The following is a 19,266-nucleotide window of genomic DNA, read 5'->3' as shown; positions in this document are numbered from 1 at the left end:
TTATCTACCATCAATGACATACTTTCCATATTTTTACATCTCCAGTTTTTGTTAATGTACAGAGCAACTCCACCACCTTTTCTTTTTTCCTATTGACAGAAAACATTTCATATCCTTCTATATCAGCAGTAGCTGATTGCTCTGGGCTAAGCCAGGTCTCCGAAATAGCAATTGCCATAAATTGTTTGTTTAACTGTCTTAGACAGTGTTTAATTTTTGAAAGGTTTGATTTCAGACTTCGACTATTGAAATGTATAATGCACTGCAGCTACTACTGCAACCCTTGTTGGCAGCACCAGGTTTGCCAAGTGAAACATTTTGTTTTCATTATTTCTTGTTTTCTTTCACATATTTTCACAGAAGTTGCCTGATACCAGTCCAACAGGATATGGTTCCACTTTTCCTTCTGTTAAAGGGGAACTTCAGTTTTTTTCAACCTGGGGTCTGTTTTCATGTCATTTCATACATGTGAGTGATGGAGAAATGAATTTTCGACATAGCTCCAGTAGCCAGGCAGGCAGCTTAGCAGCTTAGCTAGCAGCTCAGCTAGCGAAAAGTATGGGGCAACTTGCCCCCCACACGTCAAAGTCCGCCCTAATGTGCTTTTTTCCCCACACTGACCCGCTCGGATAGTCTCAACGAGTGTCCCACAACATACTAGAGATGAGAAGTGAACGAAAACCTCCACATTACCGTGGCAATTCGCTCTTTGTTGTGGTCTGTATCCAAAATGTCAGGATGCTAGATAAGCAAATCTCGTTCCGAAATTGCTCGAAGCTATCGCACGATTTCGGTGGGGTGGGGGGTGGGGGCAAGTTGCCCCATACTTTTCGCTAGCTGAGCTGCTAGCTGAGCTGCTAAGCTGCCTGCCTGGCTAAATACTGGAGCTATGTCGAAATTAATTTCTCCATCAGTCACATGTATGAATGACATATGGAAAAACAGACCCCAGGTTGAAAAAAACCGAAGTTCCCCTTTAATACAAATCCAGTACAGAATTTAAATCATCAAGACAAACAGCAAGCACATATTGCCAGATTATGCCACAATATCTGTTTGGATATTGTGTTTTTTGTAGACATAATAATCCCTTACGTATTTAAACATACCAGTAAACAGCAGAGGTGATTCCATTCCATATGCAACAAATTAATCAAAACTGAATCACCTCTCAATACCTGACTTATTTGTAAGTTTAATTGTAAGTAGTGTTTGAACAATCAAAACAAATACTTTACAAGACTGTATTAAAAACACAGGCCCCAAAGTAAGAACTTAATGCAACAAAAGTCAAGCACACTTGTGATTACTTGACACACTAGTTAGAAAACCTATGATTACTGAAATAAAATTGAAACATACCTGTGATTTCCAGTTAGTCTAGCTCCATGAAAATTGCCATAAAATGACCCATGAACACCGAAATTTTCTCAGTTTTGAAACTTGGATTGGGATTATCTGTATTTTTGCATCATCACTTCATGTGAAAAGAAATTGCCAGATGTGTTAAAAAAGTGAGATTTTCACAATGTTTGGGCAGTGATGTAGGAAGAGTAATGCAGGAGTAGTATGCAGTACATGAACATGATAGAACCAGCCATAGTACCACTAATAATCAGTGCCGAAGAAGGGTGTCATCCTGAACTGGCACCCATGACATTGCGCTGCTTGTATAATCTAATTCTGAGAAACAAACAAGCAAGTGCTCAGATGTGGTACAGCAGCTATCAGTGGGAACTGTAGTTCTGTGACAAGCTCAGATAGTATGAAGGACGGTTCCATAATATCAGCCTTAATGTTTGCTTGTTCACTCTAAAACTTCAAGATTATACTTTAGTAATGAACATGAACAGAAGCCTGACTAATATTGTGAGCACATTCTTTGATCGGCTGAGACCAAAGAAAATTTGTTGAGCCTAGATGGGTTCCAGCTCATTCGCATGAATCCTGGTCACGGTGAATGAATAGTCCCCAACATGAAGCACAGAGGCAAGTGTTATGGTATGAGGCCCATGTGTGCAAAGATGATGGGGAGATTTATAGATGACACCATGAATGCCTGTGGATATATCAGAATACTGGGTGACAAGGAGACTCCCAGACTGCAGAGGCTGGCAGAAGGGGAATATTCTGGCATCATAATGATCCAAGCACACTGCCAAAATCACATAAGAGCTTCTAAAGAAGGAACAAGTGATAACTATGACCTGGCTAAGTATTGCCAGACTTGAATTAAACAGAAGATAAAAAGGCTGAGCAACACAACTCCTCCTGCCCCTAAGGTGTCCTCACTCCTACTGTGAGCCCTATAATTTTAATATAGTAGATCCGAAATGCTACCTTTAAACTTTTACAATGCACGTCAGACGGAATTACTGTAGCATCTTACAACTGCTGAATCATTTGCCATTTCGGTGATGATGCACAGAGTTCGGCTCCCTTGTTTTGTAAACTTTAAATCCCTCACATCCTGTTTATTTAAAAAAATGTGCCTTGGGGTGTTGGCTGAGTCTCCCCTCTGTCTCACGCCAAAAGAAACAAAAGATTTACCAGAAATACTGGGCGAGAAATGGAAGCAGGAATAGACACTCATGAGAGGTACAGAACAATGGATAGTAAAAGAATATTTAAGTCTTTGCCAATTTAAACAAATGGACTATAATCCACCTTGTGTCGATAGTTTTATTTCCTGTGAATGCTTATATTGCATGGCCAATAAATTCTTCAAAATAAATCTACAGACAGCATATACCTTTATTACCAGACAGTGTAAACATGTATAGTTACAGTTTTTTCAGTCAAAGCAGTTTACAGGAACGTCATATGTTTTAGGTCCTCTCTGATGTGTTTGGTTCAAGTGTGTAAATGAAAGTGAGCAAGTTAAGTAAAAGGCAGGTTTGATTTCATTTCTGAGCTCTGAGTCCTGTGTGACTCTCCAGTGCTGTTCAAACAAGCATGACTGTGTTCTCCACACCACGCATACACACCTTTAACACTTGTTTGTTTTATAGCAGCCACTTCTTTTACCTTCACATAGAGATCTCGACACGTTACGTTCTGGGTCATAGCTCATCAGTCCGTACGTTAATGCCATCTTTCTCTTGTTGGGATTTCTCTTCTGTTGGAACTCTGAAAGCCACATAAGGACACGTCCTGGTGTTCAGACAGACCAGCTTCTTGAGTGTGGCTGAGTTTACTATGTCAAAGCCGACTTGCCTCCAAAGGTGCTGGGCTTCCAGTAAGTCTGGAGAACATATAGGGTTCCCAGGAGGCCTTTTGAGGGAGAAGGGGGCGCCCATCTCCACCATGCTTTCTCCAAATATGCCCCCCGGTCGTGTTTTCTCCAACATCAAGCCAGGATAAAATTCAACAGCGTCGATCATCGCCATAGTACTCTTCAAGCGTGCGGGCTATCTCCCTCATTATCTGGAAATGAAAGGAAAACAAACAAAAATGTAATGCACAGTTTAAAGTTTTATCAGTGATGCAGTGCACTGAGAAGTGATCATTCTAAGTCACACTAGCAGGCAGCCATGGATCCAGCCAGGGTCTCAGTAATCCTAGGAGCTTCAGTCAAAGGGAACCAGATTTTCTTTTTAAGTCTATATACAGGACTGAATACATTTTCGAATCAGTCATTAGAAACTAAAGAAGCATCTTTAATGAGAGGTGAAACATCTTCAAGAACCTAAAGGAGAAGTCCAGTAGCTTTTTGCCGAAAGGATAGTGATGGCAATGTTGGCAGGTCAGTCCACCTCTGTGGTCCGGACTGAAACTTAATTGTCTGACAGATGACTATGGCATTTTGTACTGGACTATTTTAAGAACCATAAGACAGCGCTGTGAAATTTAGCGACCAGATGACGAAGTCTTATCACTTCTCTGGACGCTTCCTGATGCACCACCAGCAAGTTAAGGTTTTTTATTTTATGAGATTTCTCCACTTTTACTGTAATGCTTACAGATTGAACTCTTGTGGTGGGTATGCATTTAATGAAGGTGAAACATCGGTCTTGTCCTTTAAAGCACGCCTTAAGAGATGCCTTTCATATTTTTCCAAAAGTTTTATGTATCAACAAAGTTAGCGAAAACTGTGACATTAGTTGTTATTTCATGTTTAATGCTGACTGTTTATGAGAACATATGCGCCAAATCTACCGCATGAGGGTGATTCTCCTGGTCATGGGATTAGGTTTGGAGACCAGGTGGTTTTGTGACAATGTATAAAATGGGTTGAATATTCTGAGATTCTGATGAATGTCTAATGTCAAGTATATAAGTATATTTGTATATGAGTTTATTGTTTGCTTGTTTTCATTTTTTCCCCACTGGACATTTCTGTGTCAAACATTTTGATGAATTCATGACTTTTCTGTGAAATTTGGTTCAACCATATTCCCCTCAGGATGGATGTATACTAACTTTCCAATCCCCCTGACTTTCATTTAATTTTAGGTCATTAGATCAGTTTGTGCAATACGTCAGTTTAGACAAATGAGCTACACAGCAAATGACATTCAGATCAGCCCCAGCCTGTTTTGTGTTTAGTTCTAATTCACAAAGACTGATGTTCTCATCTAAGCTGCCGTGAACCACAGTATGCATTATATCAGCTAACATCACCATTGTCACCAGCCTATGAGCATTTAGTTTCAAGCATATTAGTGTGGACCTCACGAGTAAGAAGTTAAATGGACTAAAATGCAGTTTTCACAGCTTTGGAGCTCCATTAACACACCTCTTTAGGATGTGAATATCATCTACAGCACCAATGTGCAGATGCTACATGATGCAATAAGAAATTCGTATCCCCTTGTGAGGAAGAATGAGCTAAAGTGGCATATTTTTGTATGCTGATTCTCAGAGATGCTTTATGAACTGTGATAACCTCTCAGATCTCTAAGGAGCTGGAGCACCCTCATGCTTAGATAGAGTGACAGTAGAACTCTTGGCCACATGTTAACTGTGACACAGAAACTGTATGTTGCACACCAGCATGAAGTTTAAATACAGTTTGTTCCATTTATAGAAGGCACGGAAATCACAATGTAATCAACAACAGAAGAATCTGAGCATCCTTCACAGGATCGCAATGAAAGATATAGAGAATTACTCTTAAAATGCCTGCAAGGGAGCAGATCCATTTATTCCAAGAATGCACGTTGAGCTGTTCCCATAATCACGTAAAGGCGTAAATCCATTCTGCACTTCGTGTTGTGTGGGCTGCACACAGAAGAGTTTGTCTTACCAGTGAATTGACTGAATGATGTGTACGTTAAGGTTAAACGTTTCCTGTACTCGTTGAAAGCTGCATGCGGAGTTGGCGGGACTCCTTTAATCGCCCCCACGGCTACTTGGTCACCACAGCGTTGATGTTGTGGCCTCCACCGATCTGTAGGACAAAGATTTGAGGATTAAAAAGACTTTCAGTGTGTGAGATTTCTATTTTTCAGATGACTTATGTAAACAAAGTCACACCCAAATGCCTGCCTTCACATATGCACATAACTCCGCAGTTTGACACGTAGACATCTTGTATTAAATGTTTAGTTTTGCCGATGCAGCACATGTAAGATTGTGTCTTAATATCAAATACTTATACTGATATATGCAGCATACTGTTCAACATTCACAAACAAACCTAACTAGTTACATTGTCTCTAAAGAAAGCTTTATATTCCTGGTGGCATCATTTATACTTTCTACTAGATAAAAATTCTAATTGACTGATTTAGATATTCCTTTTAAATTGGAAACATTATTTTGATGGGTTCGTGTTTTAAGTAATGTTGGTAATTACATCAACTTAATATCGTGTGTAATTCAAGCAAAAAATTTATGTGTTGGTTAATTTAAACTAAATGATTTAGTTATTTATTTTTGTAAGGTATAACCTGAATGACAGGGCTAAATGATGCAGATCTACAGTATAATATTTCTTGCTGACTTATCTGCTGGACTGCATACATTTAAATGTGGTTCTAATTTAGCTTTTGCATGAGTCGGAAAATTGTATGAAACTAATTCTGTTTTCAGCTTATGCACACATTTTCTTATATTGCAGGCAAATGACAAAAAAAACTATAAATTATGATAATATTCTATTTTTCATTTAGCATGTAAAACTATATTTTTGTTACCAAGACAGTTATGTGTTATAAATCATTGTCTTCCCTCTTTTTTGTCTTCCTAAACATAATTCTGCTTATAACTTCCTGAGTACTAAAGAAGTGAAACAGAAAAAACAAGTGTCAATGCTAAAAAAATACTTTACTCAGTTCTGTGTAATTTGCAGTTGACAGTTACTAACTACATAACTTTGACTACTGTGCTCTGAAACTTGTAAATTTCTTATGTGCTATAATTACAGTGTCTGTGGTTTGCTACCTGGCCAGCAGGTTGCCGAGAAAAGGCATCCACCAACTTCTCCACGCCATAGTGTGTCAGAACAGACGTGTTGAAAAGGAACTGTGTGTACGAGAGCTCGTCTCCATTTATAAGAAAGCTGTCGGGCATCAAAGGGTGCCAGTGGTAGAGCTGGCTGAACTCCAGGGCGATACGATTCCCGTACTGGAAGTGGGAATTAAACAGCAGGGTGGGATCGAACTTCAGCTGGAGCAGGTATCCGCTGAGTTGCTGCACATACTCCTCAATCACTATTCGTATTGTCTCGCCTGAGAAGAACATGCGGAGATGCAAAAACAAAGAACAGAAAGATTAGATTTAAACCCAGCATATGCATGCAGAGTCATGAGTGAACAGGTTCAGACTCAGGTTGACACCAACAAAATGAAAAGGTGTTGACAGACACTGTAATTAAATAAATGACCTCAAATACACAAAATGAAAGAAGAAACACTTTAAAAGAAGCATTAAAGAAACAATTTTAGATTAACGGTAAGATACGGTTAAATATGAAGCTGTAGCCTGTTAGCTTAAAGGGGAACTTCGTTTTTTTCAAACTGGGGTCTGTTTTCATATGTAATTTCATACATGTGAGTGATGGAGAAATGAATTTTCGACATAGCTCCAGTATTTAGCCAGACAGGCAGCTTAGCAGCTCAGCTAGCGAAAAGTATGGGGCAACTTGCCCCCCCGCATCAAAGTCCGCCCTAACATGCTTTTTTCCCCACACTGACCGGCTCGGATAGTCTCAATGAGTGTCCCACACATTACCTGGCGATCGCTCTTTGTTGTGGTCTGTATCCAAATCTCAGGACGCTAGAAAGCAAATCTCGTTCCGAAATCGTGCGAGCTATCGCGTGACCACAACAATTTTACGTTACTCAGTTTTTCAGTAACGTCACTAATCAAGTGAGAAGTTATGGGATTTTCTCAAAGATTTCTATAAAATCAGACCTCTTACTCTAACCAGAGGAGCCCCCCCCTGCTGGCTGTTAGAAGAAAATGCAGATTTAAGGCACTTTTGCATTGACTTCATTTTTCAGACTATGTCCAGCTTTAATATGCCGTATATCTCTTTATGAAAGGCTAACCTGACAGTGGCAATGCTTTTAGCTTCATAAGACATAAAAGTGCTATAAACATATTATTTTAAACTTTGTCCAACTCACCGATGATGATGAGCCGTGTGGTTTGGAAAAGCTGCTCGTCATCCCAGGTGGGATGCTCTGCCTTCAGGATGTCACAGACTCGGTTGTGCTCCCTCAGCCACAGGGTGGCGTACATTCCTAAACCAGGAAGAAGTCCAAACACTTCCTGCCCAATGGCCATCTGCTGGTGCACAGGGACTCCAGGAGGGTAGCTCATCCTAACGGATGCTTCAGCTACAGAGGGAGGGTACATCTCTCCATCAATTAACTGATGGGTAAAAATAAGAATTAATGTTGATACAGTCCACCTCACTTCAAAATCTGATATTTATGATTTATTTTTCCTAAAAGTATGCCATATAGATATATATCAGTTTAAAAAAAGCATCTTCAGTATGTTTACATCTCTGACAGTTTGCAGCTGCTCCTCTGGGTGAACAATCTTGACAGAAAGAGATAACATATCACCAGCTTGAGAAACATTTTTGGCTGACGTGCTTGCTTGATTAACGACAATGTCATCACACTGTTTTCTCTCTTCACATGAAATGGAAACAAAAGCCAGGCGCTAGCAAATTAGCACTTAGGATGACAGCAGGTTGTCTTGATGAACATGTTGAGACGGGGCAATATAAGATTCCTCTCATTATGGTTTAACTCATTTACCTGATATTTGAGTTTTCCGTCCTTGTGAAGCCTGAGCTGGAGCTGACGTTCCAGGTTGTCTCCATAAACGTGTCCTGCATCCACCTGTATAAAGGAATGAGAAAAAAAACACACTACATCACACAACAATATCCTCCTGACACCCGGCCCATTCATTTACGTCCTCTGTACTCAACATTTGTTTTTGATCGATATCTTTTGACTCATTTGAGCTACCCTACTACATCCTGACGTGCTTAATAGATGACACCCTGGTCTTTCCAATGATATCTCAAATGACTGGGTGGGATGGGGGGAACTTTGTTTTCATGTTGAGACAAAATGGAGACAGCAGCAAAATGTGCCAGCAAAAGAGAAAAGTTAAGTCAAACATTTTTAAGATATCATTGTTTGACCTATGGTAATCATATATTTTCTTGTTTATGAATATGTCAGAAATTATAATTTGGGGTCAGAGTTCAGTTAAAAATTTTGTCAGGAAAAATAATAGCCCCTTAATGAATGTCTGTTATGGACATGAGAACAATTTAATGAGGTTAGCTAATAGCTAACTAGCTGGCAAGTACTTTGTTCACATTCAAATTTCTGCCCCAAAACACATTTCTTTGTGGGGTGATAAACACAGTGAATGTAAAGTAATTAATGCAATAAATAAGTAGTAGTTTATTCCTATGATCTATTCAACCTCTTAATTTTTTACACCATTGTTATTTCATTTAGTTTCTTACAGTTTCATTGTTTTCTTGTCGGCCTATTTTGATTCCAAAGTGTTGCTGTTTTGTTTTTGTTTTTTGGTAAAATTGTTCTATTGTCTCTAAAACATAAACATTTTTGTAAAATTCTAAATTCTGAGTTGTTGTTTTAGCTCCAAAAAGGCAAGAAATCACAAAAAAGTTGCACTGAGAGAAACTTTTCCCCCTCGGTTCTCAGGAGGTTATTGATTTGCACAATGCAAAGTTCTCAGCAGCTCTTGTGGTTTTGTCCAGACAAAAACAACCCAACCCACCTACAGGCATCCCAAAAGCTTAATAATAATGAACATGTTGCCTCTTGTTTAGTCAATCCAAAGAAAAACTAAACTGTAAAATGCCAAATTACCCCTTTAGAAGCGTTATCCATGTGCTTTTCTCTGCAATGCACTTTTTAAATTACTGGTTTGAAATGATTTCTGTTGTTTTATGTTTGCAAATACCTACAACAGCAAACAACTTACCATCATTTTTTTCTTTTCCTTGGCAAGCACTAACTATGTATACAAAAACAATATAAAAAGCTCTAAATGCACCAACCCCATGTGACAGTGCCTTGGTGTAGCCCAGGCCCATGCGATTGAAGGTCTTGAAGAACTGGTGGGTGAAGTGTTGCGCGAAGAAGGCGAACATGAGGTTGGAGCCCTGGGGGTCGGCTCTGAACGTCCTTCTCTTTAGAAGCGTGTCAACTAGCAGCTCAGGGTCAGGTAGCCCAGACTGGCCTGAACAGAAAAACGGCAGCGTCACACAACAAAAGTGAAAACACAGATGCACCAGTCATAATACTGACGATGTGTGTCTGTGAAAACGTCCCTGATACAGTTAACACATCCACGCTGAACAGTCCAAGGTCTGCGTGTGATGAAAAGTTTAGTTAGGTCTAAAACAGCACTGATCAAAGGACGTGTCCTGAGTTAGATATCAAAATGATCCACTAGTGGAGAGCAGCATGTATGTTTACTAAAATGCTGCACTTGAGGAGAATTTTAAGGCATTCGAGCATTTTATTTAGGCAAAATTGTTGAAGAATATATTTTTAATCACATGCAGATAAAAATAAAAAGGGAATTATTTAACTATTACATATAAAACACTGTAGGTAACTGTGTTATTCTTAACATTTTTATACCATAAAATAATGGCAAAATGTGTAAAATGATAATAATAGAAAATATAATTTCACCACTGAAAGGTACATAGCATTACTATGAGTAAATATGTGTAGCATTTTTAGACTAGTGCCAAAACAGTTATTTGGTTTTGACATACCAAAACAATATTTGTATTAATGTCTTTCTTTAAGAAATATTGACATTTTTTGCAACAAAATTTGACTGAATTCTTAAATATTTAACCCTTGTGTTGTCCTCGGGTCAAAATTGACCCGTTTTAAAGTTTGAAAATGTGGAAAAAAAAATCTATATATTCACAGTGAAACTTCTAATGACCACATTTTCAGCATTTTTGGGAAATCTCTAGACATTTTTTGGTGGGAAAAAAAAAGAAATATTTAAAATGTTACTAAAGAACATTCACAAAAAAAAATCTACCAAAATCCAGTGGATCTGGCTGGATTTTGGTTGATTTTATGTGAATGTTCTTAAAGAAAATATTAGTTTTACTGATATATATGTAATCACTTTAGATATTTTTAGGAATTTTTTGGAAGATTTTTACTCATTTTTTGAAAATATTTACAAGAATTTTTTGGCCAAATTTGGGGAATATTTTTTGCTGAATTTTTGGGTTTTTCTCAAAGAAGGAAATTATATTTTTTTGGTGCCTGTAAATGAAGACAACAGGAGGATTAAGAAAGGGAGTTAAACAAATATCTTTACATGAATAAATTGAAATTATTTTCTAAACTAAATCTGATTTTAAATAAGAAACTGTCTGACCAGACATGTGGTACCAGGGTCTATTGGCATAAGTTTAAATGTTTAATGGTAAGATTGGGATGTTTCAGTTGTTCTCTCCAAAAATACACCACTTCAGCAGTATATTTAAATGGGCAATAATTGATTTTGGCCACTTGGGCGCAGCCTAATGAGTAGTTTGGTTACATAGTTGCCTGTCCAGTCAATACAGAGCAGAATCAGCAATTATGTGAAGTCATGTTTCTGTCCATGTGATGGATTTAAGTCAAGAAATCCCTGTCTTTATTTCCCTCCTCAGCTAAAAATGTGTGTCCTTGAAGCTAACCTTTGACCCCTATTGGTGTGGGGCAGTCCTCGGGCACCGGGGGCAGGAGCCGAGTGTAGTAGCTCAGATTGTAGTAGGACTCCCAGCTGAGGTAACCATATTTAGAGTTGAAGGTTGGAGGGGTGGGTATCAGGTTGGACCTCACTGTTGGTGCAAATAAAGAATCATCAGACAAACTGAACCAGTGACGGCCCTGAATCGATTTCTTAGAGCGAGCTGCCGAATCTGCACCTGTTAAAACCAGCCGCATGAGAATGTCCCGCAGGAAAGTGTAGTTGATGATGTCCCACAGCCAGCGGAAATGGGTGAGAATGTAATGCACCACATTTGGGCCGGGTTTGAGGAACTGAGACACTCTGGTCCAAAACTCGGCTGCAGGTGAGAAAAGAAACGCTGTTACTGGAAGTCAGGGCTGCTGGGAATTTAGAGTGGAAATTTACTCAACATTAGAAAATCATTATGTCATCGTCCAACAGAACTCTTGGCAGGCTGAGTCTTGTTTTTGTGTGTCTGGATTCACTGAATTAAATGAAACGGAATGAAATTTTTTAATCATCTCAGGCGAAGCACCCTGCTGCAAGGCTCCAAAACTTCAGGGGCCTCAGAAACCCCAAGGTTACTGTAGGTCGGCTGGTTTGTGTTAATTAAACTACACATTAATTTGAGATAACGTACCCGCAAAACACAACTTCAGTGTACTGTCTTTTGTCAGATCCTCCCTCTACCTCTACTTTGAGTTTTAAATGTTGTATTCCTCAATTAACTTAATATATATATTAAGTGAAGGAATAATATATAACATCGTATCATCAAACCAATTCTACACTGCAAAGCCGGTTAAAGATTTTATTACAGCAGCGAAAGTGCATGAACTGATAAGGTCCATTAATCTGCATCTGACAGGAAGTACATTCCACAACAGCTCCAGTGGGAAGTTAACATTTGATTTTATTTGATTGGTCAACAACAATAAAATTCATTGTCAGTAATTCTGATGATCAAATAATAATTTCTCTGATTAAACAACAATATGAGCATTTATTTACGGCATCATCTTGAGTCATCATGTTGGACTATTTGAAATTTTAAGTGGAATTTTTCACTATTTTCTAATATTCTACAGACAAAGTAATTTATTAATTGATTAAGAAGAAAATGTGCAGATTAATTGTTGACATGGTGGCTATTTAATATGTTGATTCATGTGTATTTTATTTTGACTATTTATTGGCAAACAAAACTTTGTATTTTTTCGCCCCAAAGTTCCACCAGGTATCTTGGTGTCGGCCAGTGATCTGCCTGATAGATGGTTGGATTTAATACTGAGCTAGATAGATAGATTGCTAATTTTGATTTAATTATTTACAGATCTGCAATAAAATAAATGAATTTAAAAACATGCTACTTTGGATCTGATGGTTCTCCATCTGTCCTCTCAAGCAAGGTCCTGCCCACAGCTCAATCTGATTGGTTACATGTCACAAGTAACAGCCTATCAATGCTGATGGAGAGATTTGAAAAGTTTTCTTCTTAATTGAACTTATTTTTTTAAAGAGAGAGAGAAAAAAAAGCCATTTTCAACTAAGCTTTGAATTGGTGTTTGTGTTATTCCAAACTGAGACACCAAGATTTTTATTCTTATTGCAAAATTCTATCAGTCCCAAACATGAGTTATTGGTCTCCGTGTTTGCCAATAATTGCTAGATTTATCATTATAAATATATTAATAGATATATATTTTATTATAATTGCCATTGGTGTATTTAAATGTGTATTTTCTCCTTTTACCTTAATGAAGTCATCATGCTGCTTCAGCCTTCATATCTAATGTACAAGTCTGACGGAGGTATTGACCTTCTCATTTCACTGTCAGCATGTAAGTGAGAAAAACACATTTCCCAAAATGTGAAGCCTTTAATATGGCTACATTCCTGGCCTGAAGCTCCACACGGATGCCTTACAGTTGATTCTGGACGTACATGTGTTTTCTTATTCCACCTTATGTAGGAAGTGATAATATTATTTCACATGTACATTATCACTGGGTGCCATTTCCCCTTTTCCTGTTTGGCTTTGCTTCTCTTCCTCTCCCAATCCGTCTTTTTTTTTGTCCCCCCACACAATTAAAGCACCGGTTAACTGGCATTACTCATGATGTAAAGTCAGCCAAATGCATCCGGTCTGATGGAGGACTTAATGTGAGGATTCTTTCGTTAACGAGAAGAGCAGCAGAGCCTGTGGGTGGTTCTGCTGGACGAATCAGCAGAGACGGCTCTGATCCAGCTTCTGCCTCCAAATTTTCCAAATATTTGGGTCTAGACAAGAAGTTTTAACTCTGTGAGCCATGAGCTATCTTGCACTATTTCCTGGTTTAACAACAAAAACATGAAACAATCTCCTGACTCTTGTTTCATGCACAAAAGAATATTACAAATTCTTCAGAAGTGCAATAATAACAGAGGATATGAGAGGAAGTCTCATAATGTTAAGTGGACTCACGGACTGTGCAGTTTTCACCGTAGAAGCCGGTGCGAGTGCAGTCACACTCATACTTGTCCTCACCGTAGCGAACACACACACCCCAGTGCTGACAGGGGAAATAACAGCATGGGTTCACTGTGAACACAAGAGGGGAACGTCATGCCAAAGTCACGCTTATGTAAGACAGGAAAGCAGATCATACATGCAGATGTCACATGGAAGATGAAATATTGGCACGGCGTCGTTTCAATACGACTGCAGCTTTGCTTTGCGCGAAAAGTTTCCCACAAAGAAACATCTGCCTCAGTGCACATTTGGACCACTGCCTCTGAATTTCTAAGCTGCAAATAATGTGTCTTTCAGCCAAATATGAGGTCTCAGCTTGCACCTTGAGGACTTGGTTTATTAAAAATATATCTGTTAACAAGGCTGGGGGATCCCATTTTACTTCCTGCTCGCATTACAAATCTTGTTTTTCTGGATTTTTGTAGAAATTATAGTCAGTCCCGAAAGAAACAAAAACATCTGACACTTAAAAATCTTAAAACTAGTTTATTTAAGCTTACATCAGGTGAAAATGTCAGTTAATGGCTGTTTTTGTAGAAACTTAATTTTATAAGGCTAAGTTATTGTATAAACATTTCTCCAAACTGTCTTGGGAAAAACCTACATTCGGATAAACAAAGAATAAATATAGCCTACACTTGCGTAGTTGCAGTTCACTGCTCATTTCCAGACAAACATCATCATATCTTCAATTTAAACAAGGACAATATTATTCACCATATCAATTATTCCAAATAGACTTATGCTAAATTGAATTCTTGCAAAATTCAGTCTGGTTTAGTGTCAAATTTTAGGAACTTTCCTTGAAAATGATTAAGAATGCATGGACTCCATGTTAATATATGAATAAATGCTTTATCTGTGTCAAAGTCCAAGTTTGACATTTCAAAAAATGCTTTTAATAATTTTCGGATACGCAGAAAGATAGCTGAGCTACAACATGTCCATTATTTTTAGGCTTAGCTTTGTTAAACAGACTGACATATATGTACACTGACAGTCATTAAAAACTTTGAGACCATATTTTTCAACATAATTTTTATTTTGAAGCCCGAAACTGGATTTTCTTCATATGAATCATTTGTTTAGCATATTGGCATACAGAAACAAAAATCTAAATTTTCAAGAATAATTTTAAAATAAAGAATTTCACAAAAAAAAAAACGGCACCTACCAAACACAAAGTCACAACAGTCAATACCGAGTATGGCCTCCATTTGCTTCCATGCAGGCAGCAATCCGTCGGCGCATGCTTTGGACCAGGCTTCTGATTGTGGGTTGGGAACAGCCCATACGCCTGGCTACATCACTGTAGCTCAAACCGGCCTCCACCATACCCAGTGCCCGGAGACGTTGTTTATGTGTTAGACGCGGCATGATGCTGTTCACTGGACTAACAATGGTGGCCTTTTTTGGGCCTTTATATAGGCCTTCAAAACCCATTCTCAAATTGTGCAGATACTCACTGAGTATTGCTTGGTGTGTATTTGGTTCACTTTTGCAAAGTGACCAACCCATGTGCAATGAATCATGACAAAATGACAACTCATCATTATCTCAACTACCAGGGCACTAGATCATCAGTAAATCCACAATGAATAATTACAACCCCCCTACAAGTAGAATTCTGCGTACATTTCTACCTCAAAGTTTCTATTGACTGTCAGTATATAATGGAGTATTTTTTCTGCTTTATAGCAATTTATTCCACAAACTAGCTTGCAGGTTACTGTGAAGACGCCACTTGACTCTGCACCACCATCTGCTCAGCTGTCATACTTGCTCTGCTGCATGTGCTGCAGAGAAGCATGGAGTCAGAGTGCGCCATATTGGACAAACTGTGATGGCACTTCTAAACCATCTACATTATGTTCTGTATAAAAAAACCTTTGCATATAGGCGCATATCGGACTTAACATACATGCTAATACTGATACATCAGTGTCAGGCAATATTATGGACCAATCAATACATCAATCGACTCTGTCTTTAAGCACCGAGTTATTTTTTGGCCAGACACAAGAACAGTCTCTGCAACTGCGATCAACTAACAAATAATCCAATACATAAAACAGCACACTGATTTTTACACATGTATAGCTTTAAAGTGAATTTAATAGCTGGTATATAATGTATTAATTAGTGACTTTCCAAAGGACAGGCATGCAAACTAACTGTTTCCAGCCTTTATGCTAAGCTAAGCTACTTACTTTAGCGAGAGATCTTAACAGCAAACTCTTCAGTAGAAAGCACATGGCATGTTTCCAAAATCTATTCCATTAGACAGTAAAGATAAGATGAAGCAAATCTTTACAGGTCAAACCAATCAGTGTGGGAAAGAACAGGCACACGAACAGGCCTTTGTTCTTGCACACACAGAAACAGAGGAGGGAGAGTGGAGGAGGGTTGTCTGATGCTTTGGTTCTACCACCGAGTTCATACATGCTTGGGTCAGGATCAGAAAATTAATCTTCCTATAAAGAGATAAGGCAATTTTGGACATTCCTCTGGCCTAAGATTTGTGCACAAGATTATAATATAGAGCCCAAATATGCACATTATCTTAACTGTGTGCTAAAACATCCAAACTGTTTTGATGAACTGCAGTAAAGAGCTTGTATACACTTCCTTGCACATGCAGAGACATGCTTCTGGCAGCCCCGATCCTTCCATCTCTCTGGAGCACACTCAACAGATCTGCAACCTCATCTGACAGCTATGTGAGCTACACAAGACACCCTCTGATTTCACAGGTCGATAAAAGTTCAAATATCACCCGTTTTGACCTTACATAAGAAGCCCCACTGCACTCCAGACTGGAATTAGGATATACATCCCTGAGACCGAGCCTAAGGAGAAAGTTTTTTGCCCTGGGCTGCGAGTCTTCCTGTGTGGGCAGTGATGCAACATTTCATTCTGAAATAATAGGAGCTGGCAGCACTTAAAGGCTGGAATCAGATGGACAGAGCAAAGCGGGGGAGAAATGTGTGAGGGCTGGTAACATTCGCCTGAGGGCAGGATGGTATATTGTGTATATAAGAGGTTTGAGGAGGCCATACAGGTCAGGCAGGAAAAGTCTGCTCGGGGGGCTTTGCTGCTAGAAATACAGGGCTGAGGGAGGATATTCTATCTTCAAGGAAACTCAAAGATAAAATGCTCAGACATTCGATCTGATTTAGGTAATTATAAAACAAGTTGTTATGCATGAGGAAGATCTAACATTAGGCCTTCCTTGTTACAGTCACTTTTAGAAGCAAAATAAGACATCAAGCATGACTTTGGGTAAATTGTCTTCTTTGCAGTGCTTCTTCTAGCTGGTGATGTCATGTTATTGTACCAGGAGGTGGCCTGCCAGGGCCTGTCTTTGTTTATCGGGGTTACAGGAATGCAACCATGCTCAGAGGAAGACCTGATAAAACCACAGGGATTATGAAAACTCAAGCATTTGATTGAAACCCTGCACATGTTTCCCGCATCAGACCCATTAGAGCAACAGACCAACAGGTTTCTATAGGACAATGGGCTTCAGATTCAGACCCGCTGACCTCTCACCTACCTGTGCTGGAGGTAACCTCATCCCCCCGACACACAGGCTCCCTCAGCAGCAAGAGAAGAGCACAGACTGATCCTAGGACAGAGGCTTCAACACACAAAAAAGTTTCAAATCAATTTGTGTCCAACAGCAGACAAAGGACTTGGAAATCACACAAGCAACCATCAGATCGGCCCCAGTCTGTGCCTCATTCTGTGTGCTGACACAAGAGAGGCACAAACTGGGGCTCCAGTCAGACGTACCTCTCATTACAGCAGCCTCAGTTCAGGAGAATTTCATTCCAACTCATAAAACAAGAGGAAAAAGTGCAGCAATCCAGACTTCTGCAGGAGATGCCAGTCAGTTCAGAGGTGTGAAGATCCAGCTACAGACAGAAGACACGGTGACAGAGCAGCGGCCGTCCAACAGGTTAACTCCAGTGTCTGAGTGCTGCAGCTCCGCCGCACTGCGCCTTTACCTTCTGTCAGAGGGAGAAAAGGGAAAGTGGGACAGTGACTTGAGCCAAGCACAGCTTTCACGTTCTTTATCGCCTCCTGCTGGTGCTCTATGCTGCTTTTGCACTGTATGCTTCCCCAATCCCGCCTCTCTTTATATCTTCATATTAAACCAGATCCAAACAACACCAGCTGTCATGCTTTTCCATGTCTTCTTATCACTCTTTAGTCTGGAGCTTCATATTACAAGTACAAAATACTGTCCAGCTGTAAGAGGCTGTTCTATGGGAAGAAACCTCCCATCTTGATCTCTTCAATGTTGGTTTATTTTCATAGGTCATAATACAATTAACATTACCTGAAAAAATGGCAGACGCAAAGAGTGATCCCCACACTCTTTACAGACTATAATTCCAATTTTCCAATTACTAAAATGACTCCAAAAAAGGCTGGATGGAGAATTTTGCTCATATTTGTTGTGACTTTCTAGTATGACTTTAAGTCTTGTAAGCAGTGAAAGAAATGGCAGATGATGAAAAACCATCATGTTGATTTTACTTACATCTGAACATTGTTTTTGCAGCGATGTGCATTTACCCGCGTCTGTGGTGTCTTGTAAGTCCAATGCAGTTATAAAAAAAATACATTTTAATACACATCAGTAAAAGCCTGTAGTCATGCTAGTGACTCTGTGAGGCTGTAAATGTGTTGCTTTAAGCTACATGCTAATGTCAGCAAGCCAAGACATTCATTTGTCTTTTTTAAAATCTTACATATATGCCCATTAAAATAATAAATGAAAGTTAGATTCAGTACTTCAGAAATGTTATCTCTGCCATTTATGAACAGAGAGAAGTACAAAGTGAGCTCCACTAAAAGTCATGGTGCAGTTCACTCCAGTGTGAAGGACATGTCACCTCTGACTGTGCAGTTTAGGAAAGCTTAGTGGAGGTGATGGTGCACTCTGCAAAACTAAAGTCTTTTCTTCATGTGCACAAGTTTTTTCTTTTTTTAATCTGCCTTTTTTTTCGCCCACATCCAAATGCAGTTTAAGGTTACTAAAACTGACCTTTTTTGGGGAAAAAAAATTTTTTTTTCAATGATACTTTTGTTGTTTTTTTCTCCACAAACATCCATAACACAGAAGAGCAAAGATACATAAATAGATCGAACACAAAATAAAAATGATAATAACAGTATAATTATATGCACTGTTTATAGGTATGTGTATTATAGATGTTAGACTACATAAGTGAGGAAATAACTGAGTAAATAAAAGACAGACACCTGAACAAAAAAACAACAATATAATAAACACGATAATGTCAAGTATGTCTGGATGGAAGCCATTTTCTCACCACCCAAAAACTTTCTTTAGGGCGGTGATATTCAGAGACCCCATCTCAGTCTCCTCACTCACAGACTTACAGACTTTAAAGTGTGAGTCTTTTAAGTATGTGTTGGCTGAGGGTTGTTCCTCTGTTAAATCAAGAAGTGCATGAGGGCTGGTGTGGACATTTCAGTGCCATCATGACTTTTGCAGAGGCACATGTCCATAACCC

At 39.0% G+C, this 19,266-nt stretch overlaps 1 protein-coding gene across 1 annotated transcript; it reads right to left on the bottom strand.

The window, feature by feature from the left end:
• Positions 1-5,256: 5,256 nt before the first annotated feature.
• LOC110954198 (prostaglandin G/H synthase 1-like) lies at positions 5,257-17,776 on the bottom strand. Its single transcript, XM_022198595.2, has 10 exons — positions 17,513-17,776; positions 17,274-17,357; positions 13,670-13,786; positions 11,402-11,542; positions 11,171-11,314; positions 9,509-9,690; positions 8,220-8,303; positions 7,575-7,821; positions 6,388-6,674; positions 5,257-5,392 (listed from the first exon to the last, which is right to left on the bottom strand). The coding sequence occupies exons 1-10, from the start codon at positions 17,517-17,519 to the stop codon at positions 5,351-5,353; spliced, it is 1,335 nt and encodes a 444-aa protein (XP_022054287.2). The 5' UTR covers positions 17,520-17,776; the 3' UTR covers positions 5,257-5,350.
• Between the last annotated feature and the right edge of the window lie 1,490 nt (positions 17,777-19,266).

Source organism: Acanthochromis polyacanthus, chromosome 18 (genome assembly GCF_021347895.1).
Source record: "Acanthochromis polyacanthus isolate Apoly-LR-REF ecotype Palm Island chromosome 18, KAUST_Apoly_ChrSc, whole genome shotgun sequence".
NCBI lineage: Eukaryota > Metazoa > Chordata > Actinopteri > Pomacentridae > Acanthochromis > Acanthochromis polyacanthus.
The sequence above is the reverse complement of the archived record's forward strand: the minus strand, read 5'-3'. Positions and strand labels throughout refer to the sequence as shown.

Coding starts and splice junctions, on each gene's coding strand:
- LOC110954198 (XM_022198595.2), bottom strand. Junction 13,787..17,273: donor TGAGGTTACCTCCAGCACAG/GTAGGTGAGAGG, acceptor TTGTGTTCACAG/TGAACCCATGCTGTTATTTC. Junction 11,543..13,669: donor CGGTGAAAACTGCACAGTCC/GTGAGTCCACTT, acceptor TCTCACCTGCAG/CCGAGTTTTGGACCAGAGTG.